The sequence below is a fragment of the Schistocerca americana genome, chromosome 2 (genome assembly GCF_021461395.2).
Source record: "Schistocerca americana isolate TAMUIC-IGC-003095 chromosome 2, iqSchAmer2.1, whole genome shotgun sequence".
In the NCBI taxonomy this organism is placed as follows: domain Eukaryota; kingdom Metazoa; phylum Arthropoda; class Insecta; order Orthoptera; family Acrididae; genus Schistocerca; species Schistocerca americana.
The window spans coordinates 230826468-230841002 of NC_060120.1; the positions used below are offsets into that span (position 1 = coordinate 230826468).

The 14535-nt window shown below is 44.0% G+C and overlaps 1 protein-coding gene across 1 annotated transcript in view; it reads left to right on the top strand.

Annotated features, from left to right (window-relative positions):
* Positions 1-825: 825 nt before the first annotated feature.
* Positions 826-14535, top strand: part of LOC124593913 (homeobox protein BarH-like 2) — a gene marked incomplete at its 3' end in the record, with an annotated part of 72483 nt that continues 58773 nt past the window's right edge. The window contains exons 1-2 of the mRNA XM_047132263.1: positions 826-890; positions 963-1066. Of these exons, the coding sequence (XP_046988219.1) occupies positions 826-890; positions 963-1066 (169 nt within the window). The remainder of the gene's footprint in view (positions 891-962; positions 1067-14535) is intronic.

Genomic DNA, 14535 nt, shown 5'->3' on the forward strand with positions numbered 1-14535 from the left:
TTGGTGATATATCCTTGTCCCTACATTATTGTGATGGGATGGATGGTAGGAAACAGAAAGTGATTAGGAGACTGGAGTGCAGTCATGGTTATAATAACAGGAGTAAATGCAAAAGGACACATGGAGAGAGTTTGACACACGGCAATAAATGGAGACGGGTAGTAAAGAAAAACTTGGAATTGATAAGATGGATAAATATCGAGGCAGATTTCATTGTCTGGAAGAGGAGGAAGTTAAAGTTTCGTTGGGAAATGATATGCGATGTGTCTAGCTGCAGTGTTGGTAGAATGTGTCCGTAGAGACGAGAAAGTGTACCGGGATTACAAACTAGTGCGGAAGAATGGGGTTGTTAGAGTCTGAGGACTCTGTCCGACATTAGGAAGTGTTCATTACGAGTGAAGAGAGGTACGAATTTGACGAGGTGGCAAGAAATCGTTGTGGTGTGAGGAAAAGAGGCACGAAAGGTAATGCGGGTTGCATAGCATTGAAGGATCTAAAAGGAGTGATGGACATTTGGTGGAGCGGATATCAAGGAAAAACTGGCATGGGAGATGATAGGTCGGAACGAGATTTTGTAGGCATGAGCGATAATGGAGCGGTTTAGTTATCTTGTTCGACTGTTAGTAGTTTGTCTACTGCAGTCGTTCTGTTGGATCGTTAGCGGGTGGAATTTCCTGTTCCGAATGATGAATTTGAAGCAAACAACATCTTATAGTCAGGTAAATACGGTAATACTGCACGACAGTAATAGACAAGATACTGGATGTGATGTGTGGAGCTGTAGCTCACGGCAGCAGGCTGGCGTGGCATTACTGTGGAAGTAACATGGCGGGCAGCTGGCGGGAAGTAGACAGCGGGGAGCGTTTGCGCGCAGCGCCGCTCGGCGCCCAGTTAGCGAACTAATTCGATTAGCGCGGGCCGGCATTATGAAGCTGCGGTAATTGCGTGGGCCAACTTGTCAGGCGGGCGCCGGCGTTGCTGCTGCCGCTGCCGCTGCTGTCCCGCGCAGATTTACCTGCTGAGCAAGTCCCGCGCAGAATTTACCCGCTGAGTAACGGCGTCGCCGGTAAATCGACAGTGATTGCGCGCGCGCGCGCAGAGACACCGCTGACGGCCACTCGCCGCTAATGCGGCCCAAGATGAGTCACGCAAGCCTTTCACCTGTTGTCAAATTGGCCCTGCACACGTGTGGCAATGTCGGCGGTGACATGCAAATAACTTCACTAGACAGTGCAAATTACGTACTGGAGAGAGTTGTCACCTGTCGATCAACAGTAGAGGCTCGCCAAAAAAAAATGTAGAAAATGTCTAATTAGGCGACGACACTTCGAGATCATTTTTAAAAACTGGCATATTGTCAAACGGAAGGGTAAGCAATCTTTTAAATGTTTACGTTTCTTATCTCGGTCAATGTCGGCCGAAAAATGTGAAATTTTTTTGTGGAACATCGCGGACTACTCTCGTTCCAGTCGCTAAGTGGCAGCGCCATACGTAGCCTTCCATTTGGCTTCTGTAACGCAGATGCGTTCCTAGCAGAGCTGTCACTTGAGTTTCTTTTGGCGGAAAACTGAGAGTATCGCAGATATTCATAGGCGCTTTTTTAAGAAGAGAATGACTCACATCCGAAACATCTGAATAACAACTGATATTCAGAATAACACAGAGATTCTGAATATGCATCAGAATACACCGAAATCATGTGACTCACTACACCAGCAGTTGGCGCGCCTTTTGTCTATAAATAACATCAGTGTGTACACCAGAAAATTGTAGAAGTCCACAATTTTTGTATTCGCAGTCGTTTTCTAATTCAGGCATCAATCATAACAAAAGTAAACATTTTTAGCAACAACTATTTTAATGTTATTAAATGAAAGTTTTTGTTGTTTAAATTAATTTCAAATTTGCAATTGAAAATCCTAGAATTTGTAATTTTCTTTCTTCTGCTAGTTTCCAGAATGAAAAACTTACTATTCTTTTGTTACCTGATAGCAAGATATTTTCATTACAGTATGTGATAGTTATTTCCAGTGTCTTTTGTCTATACAGATGTGGTACATTATTCCAAATTGGTTGACATTACAACTTTTTGTTTAAATTACATGTTTACGTTCAAGCTAACTACGAGCAATGCTTCGCATTTTTTTCTCAGCCGAAAACAATGCTACGAATGCGAAACGTTACGTATGTATCATTTGAAATCTCCTGAGTGAGGCGCCAAGTATCCGCCACTTCCGACAGATACCGGAACTGCAAGACAGTTTCAAAACGGCTTTTGTAGGTGATTTACGTTACAAGCAACGTGCCGTCATTGAATTTCTCACTGCAGAGAAAGAAACAGAAGTACAGTTAGTCGCTGGCCACCGAGGGTCATCTGAGGGCGTTCGGCGGAGCTCCTAGATTTGCAGCGGTCGGAGAGACCAGCCACGGCTGTCACATCTGACATGTTGCAGCGAGCTGATGTTGTCTGTGCCATTATAGGATGCCATTAGTCGAAGATGATTCACACAGTGAAGCATGGCTCCTCCACCACGACAAGGATTGGTACCCATAGGGCATAAACGCCTTTCAAATGGTTCAAATGGCTCTAATCACCATGGGACTTCACATCTGAGGTCATCAGTCCCCTAGACTTAGAACTGCTTAAACCTAACTAACCTAAGGACATCACACACATCCATGTCCCAGGCAGGATTCGAACCTGACACCGTAGCAGCAGCGCGGTTCCGGACTGAAGCGCCTAGAACCGCTCTGTCACAGCGGCCGGCTTATACGCCCTTGTTTCGCGCTGGAGGAAGACCATAGAACGGCATGGAGATTACGTGGAAAAGTAGGGTGTGTAGATAAAATAGTATTTTTTCGTGTACGTAATTCTCATTATGTTCAATAAAGAACTGTTGAAGAAAAAAATGCAGTCCATTACTTTCTGGGCAACCCTCGTACGTTTTTTTCAAACATGTAAATGAAATATGCATTCTGAATGATGAACCTGAACCTAAATAACTTTGTTGCTCATAAGGAATATGATATAATTTTATAATTGAAAGGTTTAATGATGAACAAATTGTAATCGCCTGGTGTATGTTTCTGTTTGCCTTTTCCTGTTTCAAAATAATCAATGAGATGCCTTTCAAAATAATCAACGAGATGACGAACCTTTACTGGAATATGTTACGCATATGCATTGTGCATGACAGTAACTCAGAGGAGATGGTTCTGTTAATCACAAGTCATACTAAATGAAATAATTGCTCTTATGTGGCCAATTATATCGCCTCATATATATTTAAGTTCGCGTCGTAAAGTATAATTGAAACCTGGGATCAACAACGTTATCGAAACTTTGCCTACACGATGATGTAGTTCGACATCAAGATATGTGAAGATGACTGAGACGACGCGCTAATAGAAGATGCTAGAAAACATCCGCTAGTGACATGTAATAGTATACTTGAACACCACAATGCTTGAAGAAGTCTAGAGGCCTTTATCCAGATGACGTATCAGAGAATTTTCACTAAACATCTCCATGTAGTCCAGAAATGGCGATGAAAACAGTGGCCTGCACGAAACGTTTGAAAAGGGAGGAATAAAAGCAGAAATGTTGTGTAAAACGCTTCGAGGCGGCAGGATCGTAATAAATGCAGGAGCAATAGCCCGTAGGAATGTTGTCTTAACACGATCTGGCACTTTCGTGAATTTAATAGTGAACTACAAAGAAAATGAGACCTCGCCGGAATCTTCCGTCCGGAACTGAGAAATTATGACGAGCACGGCGCTCTTAAATCGTGGAGGCGGCGGCGGCGATGTTTCTCTTGCCTCGGCACACACGAATTTTAACGACGCTATCGGAAATAATAGGCTGTAAACTCCGCCTAGTCTTCACAGCAAATCTCGCGCGATTTCTTCTTATGCAGTGGAAACACGCACGGTTTATCGGGAGTAAATCTCTCTCTTTCTCTCTCTCTCTCTGTGTCGGCGGGCGCGCGAGAGCGGCGGGCAGTGCCGATGCGTGAGTTATTACGGCGGGAATATATTATGTCAACGGCCGGCAATTGTGGCCGATGCTGGCGCGATAGCGGCCGAGCCGCGGCGGCGCGGCGGGCAGACCGCGATTTATGCGGCTGATCTCCGATCCGGCTGACGAGAGGGCCCGCGGCGATGCTATCACCACAGCGGCTCAGGCATGGACACGGAGCAAGTGTCTGCGGGTACCCTCCCCAGCAGTCTGCGTCTCAATTTGTTCTCCGGACGCTGTTTCGCCCAGGATACTTACACTACTGGCCATTAAAATTGCTACACCAAGAAGAAATGCAGATGATAAACGGGTATTCATTGGACGAATATATTATACTAGAACTGACATGCGATTACATTTTCATGCAATTTCGGTGCATAGATCCTGAGAAATCAGTACCCAGAACAACCACCTCTGGCCGTCGTAACGGCCTTGATACGCCTGGGCATTGCCTCGAAGAGAGCTTGGTTGGGGTGTAGAGGTACAGCTGCCCATGCAGCTTCAACACGATACCACAGTTCATCAAGAGTAGTGACTGGCGTATTATGACGAGCCAAGTTGCTAGACCACCATTGACCAGACGTTTTCAATTGGTGAGAGATCCGGAGAATGTGCTGGCCAGCGCAGCAGTCGAACATTTTCTGTATCCAGAAAGGGCCGTACAGGACCTGCAACATGCGGTCGTGCATTATCCTGCTGAAATGTAGGGTTTCGCAGGGATCGAATGAAGGGTAGAGCCACGGGTCGTAACACATCTTAAATGTAACGTCCACTGTTCAAAGTGCCGTCAGTGCGAACGAGAGGTGACCGAGACGTGTAACCAATGGCACCCCATACCATCACGCCGGGTGATGCGCCAGTATGGCGATGACGAATACTCGCTTCCAATGTGCGTTCACCGCGATGTCGCCAAACACGGATGCCACCACTACGCTGCTGTAAGCAGAACCTGGATTCATCCGAAAAAATGACGTTTTGCCATTCGTGCACACAGGTTCGTCGTTGAGTACACCATCGCAGGCGCTCCTGTTTGTGAGGCAGCGTCAAGGGTAACGGCAGCCATGGTCTCCGAGCTGATAGTCCATGCTGCTGCAAACGTCGTCGAACTGTTCGTGCAGATGGTTGTTGTCTTGCAGACGTCCCCATCTGTTGACTCAGGGATCTAGACATGGCTGCACGATCCGTTACAGCCGTGCGGATAAGATGCCTGTCATCTCGACTGCTAGTGTTACGAGGCCGTTGGGATCCAGCACGGCTTTCCGTATTACCATCCTGAATCCACCGATTCCATATTCTGCTACCAGTCATTGGATCTCGACCACAGCGTCCAGCAATGTCGCGATACGATAAACCGCAATCGCGATAGGCTGCAATCCGACCTTTATCAAAGTCGGAAACGTGATGGTACGCATTTCTCCTCCTTACACGAGGCATCACAACAACGTTTCACCAGGCAACGCCGGTCAACTGCTGTTTCTGTCAGAAATCGGTTGGAAACTTTCCTCATTTCAGCACGTTGTAGGTATCGCTATCGGCGCCAACCTTGTGTGAATGCTCTGAAAAGCTAATCATTTGCATATCACAGCATCTTCTTCATGTCGGTAAAATTTCGCGTCTGTAGCACGTCATCTTCGTGCTGTAGCAATTTTAATGGGCAGTAGTGTGCCTTCCTCTATCTCTTATTCCATTCGTACAGAACGAAGCGCCGTAGCGTCAAGAGGCCTAGACGCCTACGGATCATACGCTAGGACCCAAAGAAACTGCTACACTTGCCTAATATCGTGTAGGGCCTCCGAGAGCACGCAGAAGTGTCGCAGCACGACGTGGCAGCGACTCCACTAATGTCTGAGGTATCGCTGGGGGGAAATAATACCATGAATCATGCAGGACTGTCGATAAATCCGTAAGAGTACTAGGGGGTGGAGATCTCTTCTGAACAGCACGTTACAAGGCATCCCAGTTAAGCTCAATAATGTTCACATCTGGGGCGTTTGGTGGCCAGCAGAACTGTTTAAACTCAGAGTAGTGTTCCTGGAGCCACTCTGTAGCAATTCTGTACGTGTGGGGTGTCGCATTGTCCTGCTGGAATTGCCCAAGTCTGTCGGAATGCACAGTGGACATGAATGGATGCAGGTGATCACGCAGGATGCTTACGTACGTGTTACCCATCAGAGTCGTATCTAGACAGTGGTAAATGTGGACACTGTCTGAGAAATGCTTTGCGAATACTGAAGGATTAATAAATTAAAACGTCATGTATGGTGCGGTAGTTTTTCATACATTTCAGTGTTTATGACGTCATATCTCCCGAACTATTTCTCTTACAAAGATAAATTTTTGCACGTAAATTCATTGGTATATGTGAAAACTGTCTGCAAAGTGTCTTGCGAATAGCGTTAGTGAAGAAGTAATATATTAGAACGCCATGCCTGATGTGGTAGCTCTACTGCACGAACAGCGAAAATGTGATTGGCGACAACCTTTTTTCTTTTATATTTTTGTGGTTTGGGGGGTGTCCAAGAGAAAAAGACTGGCAAGGGTTTGAAATTACGTGTAAAGTTTCTTGCAAGTTGCTGAGTGCTATCAGCCTCAAGTATTTGATATGTAGAGTCTGGCTATTTGCGCATCGTGAGCTAAAGCTTTTTTTAACCCCCATTCCCACTCCTTAGACGGATACTAGGTTCTACCCCCACGGGGGTTCTTTTCAAACAGAAGAAATATGTGTACCAACTTTGGTTCAAATCGGTCTAGTGGTTTAGGAGGAGGTGTGGAACATACATACGTACGTGCACACGTACATAAAATGTTCAAATGTGAGTGAAGTCTTATGGGACTCAACTGCTAAGGTTATCAGTCCCTAAGCTTACACACTACTTAACCTAAATTATCCTAAGAACAAACACACACACCCATGCCCAAGCGAGGACTCGAACCTCCGCCGGGACCAGCCGCACAGTCCATGACTGCAGCGCCTGGGACCGCTCGGCTAATCCCGCGTGGCACACGTACATAGATCCACTTTTACGGTACTATGGACTCAGAGCTTGGTCAAAAAAGTGGCTGTAGTGAGAGCTCCAGATGAACAAGCATTTAGAAAAATTATAATTATTGGCACGTGTCGGGTGATGCACGAGGCATGTTGGTTGGCCTAGTATCCAAGCAGCGGTAGGTGCACCAGAAAGAGTACATAAGAGTAGTCCGAGGGTCCTGTTTTCGAGTACCTATGGAGGAACTTCTGTATTTTCATTTTCTGCGTTACTTACACTGCAAATGAACCGAAATATGAACACAGTAACCCACTCGGATACAGCGCAATATGCCACATCCCTTTTTGGAGAATTATTACCAACAGTCTACGTATGCCCACAAGGGCTAATGGCTCCTTTGAGCCGAGGATTCAAAAACCGGTGGATAAGTATGAGGCTGAATTTAGGAACGTCGTTATTACTTCGTCAAAATCTGGAAAACTTACAACAACAGTATACAAAAAAATTTTCACTGATGTGATGAAGCCCTGTGTGCATGGGAACACATTTCTTATATTAACTGACTGGGAAGACAAACACGTTGACAATTATGCTACGACACAGTCCAAGGTGAAGACTGATTGTTATCGTGCAGTATTGAAGTGATTCCCTCAAATACACCCCGCTAGTGCATCCACGCGATATCTATTTGATCAAAATGCTTCAAAACTGTGCATCTCATCGAGATAGAAAGAGGAATCACATACCGAGGAGACTACATCAAAACATGTAAAGGTTTTTTAAATTACCTCTACCAGTCACAAAGTTTGTTGACTATTGTATTACTTATTTATTTAGCGACATATTTAGAGGTAATACATAGTCAACAAAGTTTGTGACTGGTAGCGGTAATTTAAAAAAACCTTTACATTTTTCTTACGTCAGTCACGGTCGAAAAAAGTCAAAATGGCTTCAAATCTTTTACATCAAAACACATTCCACTGTACGTCGCCAGCTGTCCTCGCTAATATTTGACGAAATGATGCTCTGCGCTTGGTTTGCTGCCAAACTGTGTAACGAGAGCGAACCTTCTATCAATGTAAACCAAGTCGGATTTTCTACATAAACTTTAAAACAGCCATGACGTTGTAAAAATGGGGGGTCTGTAACGTGTGGCAAGATATCGAGTTAATTATTGCTTACCCTGTTTTTGCGATGAAGCAAGTGTAAATCACGAACTGTAAAATAATAAAATTATGTAATTTGATACACGAAGTCCTCGTGTGCGCCTTACTAGAAATTTATTTTCAATCCCAAATTTTCCTTTGCCGTTTCTTTAAATGCCTTTTATGGAAATGCCAATCAGTATAATACACTGAACATTATTTCGGTTTCTTTGGAGTGTAAGTAACGTAAAAATTCAAAATTATAAAAATATCCACACAGGGACTCGACCTCACGACCCTAGAACAACCTTCCTGTAGGGTTGTTCAAATGGCTCTGAGCACTATGCGACTTAACTTCTGAGGTCATCAGTCGCCTAGAACTTAGAACTAATTAAGCCCAACTAACCTAAGGACATCACACACATCCATGCCCCAGGCAGGATTCGAACCTGCGACCGTAGCCGTCGCTCAGTTCCAGACTGTAGCGCCTAGAACCGCACGGCCACTCCGGCTGGCCCTGTAGGTTTGTCATTAATCACCAGACGTGCATTAAAAGTCAACAACGGGCGCATGCGCATGAGGTGGTACTCCACGTGCTCTTCCTGCTTGTTGTTGTTCGTTTTTTACTGTTATACTTCTCATCTGTTGGCCAGCAGCTGACTTCAGTCTTTCATATTGAAGCCTTTGCGCATTGTTCAGAGAGTAATTTCTCATAACTGCGGTAATCAAACAATTCTGCCGGCAGACTTCTTATGTATTCCTCTTGCGTTCTTTGTACTGATTGCTTCATATTCTAAAAATGGAATGCAGAAAATGAGGCTTCATTTTCTTAATCCAAACCAAGAAGAAAGTGTCTGTAAAACTCTCAGGACACACTGAATCATAGTAAGGTACCGCGGTATACGTTTCTTTCTGAGTAAATATGAATACAATTTTACTTGTGTGATTTTCGATTTGGATACGTGGCGCCTTCACGTTTATTCTATTGTGTCCATCGCTCTGTTTCAGCACCAGTAAACCTCCGTACCTTAATCGGACTTCCACGTATAAAACAGGTTAAGTCGTCCGATTACTTTAGAAGTGAGTTAATGTTTTAAATCTACATCTACATCTACATCTACATGGATACTCTGCAAATCACATTTAAGTGCCTGGCAGAGGGTTCATCGAACAACCTTCACAATTGTCTATTATTCCAATCTCGTATAGCGCGCGGAAAGAATGAACAACTATATCTTTCCGTACGAGCTCTGGTTTCCCTTATTTTTTCGTGGTGATCGTTCCGCGCTATGTAGGTCGGTGTCAACACAATATTTTCACATTCGGAGGAGAAATTTGTTGATTGGAATTTCGTGAGAAGATTCCGTCGCAACGGAAAACGCCTTTCTTTTAATGATTTCCAGTCCAAGTCCTGTATGATTTCTGTGACACTGTCTCCCATATTTCGCGATAATACAAAACCGGTTGCCACTCTTTGAACTCTTTCGATGTACTGCGTCAGTCCTACCTGGTAAGGATCCCACTCCGCGCAGCGGTATTCTAAAAGAGGACGGACAAGCATAGTGTAGACAGTCTCCTTAGTAGGTCTGTTACATTTTCTAAGTGTCCTGCCAATAAAACGCAACCTTTGGTTAGCCTTCCCCACAACATTTTCTATGTGTTCTTTCCAATTTACGTTGTTCGTAACTGTAATACATAGGTATTTAGTTGAATTTACGGCTTTTAGATTAGACTGATTTACCGTGTAACCGAAGTTTAACGAATTCCTTTTAGTACTCATGTGGATGACCTCACACTTTTCGTTATTTAGGGTCAACTGCGACTTTTCGCACCATTCAGATATTTTTTTCTAAATCGTTTTGCAGTTTGTTTTGATCTTCTGATGACTTTATTAGTCGATAAACAACAGCGTCATCTGCAAACAACCAAAGACGGCTGCTCAGATTGTCTCGCAAATCGTTTATATAGATAAGGAACAGCAAAGGGCCCATAACACTGCCTTGGGGAACGCCTGAAATCAGTTCTGTTTTACTTGACTTACGGCGTGTAGGCGAGAAAAAGTTTGGGAAAGATTTGAAATAACGTGCAAAGTTTTTTGGGAATCACCAACTCAAATGCTGGGTTAATGCTACGCGTATTTGCGCACTTTCACTTACGCTGCGTCAAGAAAAACACAGAGATTCTAACTGTAAAAATTATCTTATTGCGTTAGACTTTTAGCACGGGATTATATCTGTGACGGAGTAGATTACGACAGGATTTTCAAACTCTGTCAGTAACTACGCGAAGTATTGAAAACCAAATTTTTGGTGCCCCTGGAGGCCATTAGATAGGCAAGCGGCAACTGGTACAGGGCTCCGGGATAGTTGTTCAGTAGCAGCAAAGGCTGTTCAATAAAAATGAAACACATTTTCTTCTCAAAGCACGCTGCTTTTATTTATGATTCCAATGCCCCATATTATTCCCCATTCTTTTGACTACAAAATCCTATTTGTCAACATAACTTCCGTTCCATGCGATGGCCTTATGTCACCTTACTGGTAGGTCTTGTATGCCTACTTGATACCATCAGCCTCGTACTGCTTCCCGTGGAGTGTATCCGTCATTGGGCCAAACAAATGGAAGTTGGAGTGTATGCGATCCGGGCTGTAGGGTCGAAGAGAAAGAATAGTCCAATGAAGTATTGTGCGCTGCTCTCGGGTCTGTAGATTTGTGTGAGGCCTTTAGTTATCATGCAGAGGAACAAGTTCGTTTGCAATTTTTTGTGGCGACGAACACTCACAAGCCGTTTCTTCAAATTCCTGAGTGTAGCACAATACAGTTCAGAGTTGATAGTTGGGCCATAGGGAGGACATCAACCAAAATAACCTCCTCAAAGTCTCATTTCTTCGGAGGAGGGATGGAGTAGCGCTACTTCATGGATTGCTGTTTTGTTTCCAGTTCGAAGTGATGAACCAGTGTTTCATCGCCTGTGACGATGTTCGACAAAAAATTTTCGTGATCAAACTCGTAACGTGCATGCAACGTGTGGATACTCATCTTTGAGTATCTCAACTGATGGAAGAATGCGTCAGCACTACCAACAGAGACGTGTCGTTGAGCAGTGAGGTGTCTGATGTGAATCATCGATCGTCTTCAATGAAAGTGTCTGCAAGTTCCAGGAGTCACAGATCTTTGCGGTCGGCCGAAACGCGGAGTATCGGACAGTTTTGCGCCACGTTGTTGCAATGATGACAGACGCCTCGCCCAACGATTCACCGTGCTTCTGTTCACTGCCAGGTCTCCGTAGACATTCTACAGGCGCCTATAAATATCCACGACGCTCTGGTTTTCCGAAAAAAAAACTCGATGACAGCTCTCTGCCTGGAACGTACCTCCGTTACAGATATCATTTTGAAGACTACGAATAGCGGGGCGATATTTATCGGAACTTCATGAAAGTGTAGGAGCTGAAGTGTGAACATTCCATGACGTCCCACAACAAATTTCTCATTTTTGCATCCGAAACTGGCCGAGAAAGTAGAGGTGTTGCATTACTTATTGAACGCTCCTCGAAGATAGCAGGAATGAGAAACCGGGACCACGTGGCGAGAGGGCCCCATCACAAAATGTATAAACAAAATGTTTGATTGTTTCTTCTAACTAGGTGAAATTGCGTCCCACATTACTGTGTCACTAGAACGAAATATTCTGTATCATCGACAATATTTTGTCAAAATAGGCCGCGTCCATTCTCATGAAGTTCCGAAATTACTGCCGATATTCGGCACACAGCTCCTTCATTAATATGGATGTGTCCTTGCCTTCGTACGTTTTTCCCAACCGGGGTCGATCCAAATCGCGTGTGGCCTTCCATCGTCGTCGTCGTCGTCATCGTCGTCGTGTGTAAACGTAAACTTAGAAGAAAATATCCTTGTGCAGGGAAACGTAATGATGTAAAACGAATAGTTGAGCCCATAATTCAGTACAGCGAAACATAAGGGAACAACAATAGTTTAATAAACAGCTGCATTGTCTCTCAGAATTTTTTCATATGTAAGAACAACGACTTCACATTCACAATTGAGTTTACGCGCCACGAATATCTGCCGTGCATCGTGGATTGGTGCGACTTGTATCAGTTTGTAGTTCCAATCATGTACGCTGTGTGGCGTTGCTGCAGAGGTGTTCACCTTAGATGCATCGTGTAACACGGGCTTTAAGTTCCAAAGCTCTTCGCAGTGTGTCGTGTAGCGAGAGCATGTGGTATTTATTGTTGGCACACTAATGGCAGTGCGGTCTGTATGGTACGTAAGCCTGGAGCTGTAGACGAAGTGAAATTCAGTCCCATGTAATAGTTCGATGCACCATTTCGGTGTAGCGTCAGCGATACATCACTTTCTCGAAAGGTGGGCGTTACGTCGGTTGGCGTTGCCTAAACCGCACAATGCTTCGACAAGGTATGTGCTTTGTCATCTTCAGATGCAACTGTGACTAGCCATCGTGGCTCGCCAATATATGCGCTGGTTCGCTAGAAAAGCGCAGGCACCCTGAAGCGGGATATAGCGTCATCACACGGCAACCAGAAGCCCCTGACAGAGAATCGAGCCGCGGACACCGCATGCTCGGTGGGGCAAAGAGCTTGGTGAGGTTGGCACCCGACTTTCTAGAAATATTTCTTTCAGAGTTTTTGATAGACATCCTGTAGTTCTAGAGTTCTCTGCACAAAATTTGATTATTTCTGCAGAGTTTCACGAAGAAAACATAGTACTTGGGAAAACTTTAATATTGTAAAAACAGCAATTTGAAAAAAAAAAAATTATCACAGTTCTGAATATCTCCCCAGTAGCTCTATCGAAAACCCTAATGACGTTCTCTTGCGTAGGAATCTGTTTATTATTGCACTAATGAGGAACCCTCTACCACAACGTAAAAAAAAAAGTAATTCCTGCAACAGTTCTGATCACAGATCTGGATAACACTCCAAGAGTTCTACCGCAAACGGTCAGTTAACTTACTCGAACTCAGAAGACATTGTCCTCAGGTAGCAGGTCAGTCCGACCCCCAACTAGTTAGCCATCTACGATGGCTATTCAGAAAGTAAGGTCACTGTGTAGATACAGCTACTTCTCTAAATAATCTCCGCTCCTACTTAGACATCTGTCGTAACGTTGTACCAACTTTCCAAAAATTTCGTCATAAAAGGCAGCCGCCTATAGTTTCCGCCAGTTCTCTACGCTGGTCTACAGCTCGTTGTCTTTCCCTAAGTGCTGTCTTCATAGCCAGAGGTTCATGTGACCAGAGATCAAACTCGGGGGTAGCCAATTATTTTCTTATTTTATTTTACACGTCTAGTTACGTAGGACCAAATTGAGGAGCAAATCCCCATGGTCATGGAACGTGTCAGTACACAAAATAACAACAGAAAATTACAATAGAAAATTAGATTGGATAAAATTAACCGTTTATTAATACTAAAAAGACGACAGGCTATATGTATAAAAGTAGTCAACACTATAACACATGGATCAGCTTAATGTTTCAAGTAACTAATGGTTCAAATGGCTCTGAGCACTATGGGACTTAACATCTGAGGTCATCAGTCCCCTAGAACTTAGAACTATTTGAACCTAACTAACCTAAGGACATCACACACATCCATGCCCGAGGCAGGATTCGAAACTGCGACCGTAGCAGTCGCGCGGTTCCGGTCTGAAGCGCCTAGAACCGCTCGGCCACCGCGGCCGGCTTCAAGTAACTCCTCGTCAGAATAGAAGGGGTGACCCATGAAGAAACTCTTCAGTTTAGATTTGAAAGGCGCGGATTAGTGGTAAGTTTTTTGAGTTCTTATGGTAACTTATTGAAAATGAGTGCAGTAGAATACTGTATGCCTTTCAGCACAAGAGTCAAGGAGGTGCGATCCAAATACAGATTGGATTTGTGTCTAGTGAAAGATGCTGATTCTTGCGAATAAACTGATATTGTTAACAAGAAAGAATATATATATTTTGAGAGGCCAATGTCAGAATACCCAGTCTAATGTACAGGAGTTGACTAGAGTTTCGCGAACTTACACCACTTGCTGCCCGAACTGCCAGTTTCCGAACCAAATATACGGCTTAAGAATAGGAAGAATTACCTCAAAATATAATACCATACGTCATAATCGAATAAAAATGAGCGAAGAAGACTACTGTTCTAATAGTAAAAATGGCAGCATTAAGTCTTTGAACAAGATCCTGAAACTTGGCTTTCCACGACAGTTCACTATATATCTGAACACCTAGAAATTTCAACTGTTCAGTCTCACTAATCATATGCCCATTCTGTGTAACTGGGAGTCAGGTTTTGTTGAGTTGTGTGTAAAAACTGTAGAAACTGGGTCTTACTGTGATTTAGCGTTAGT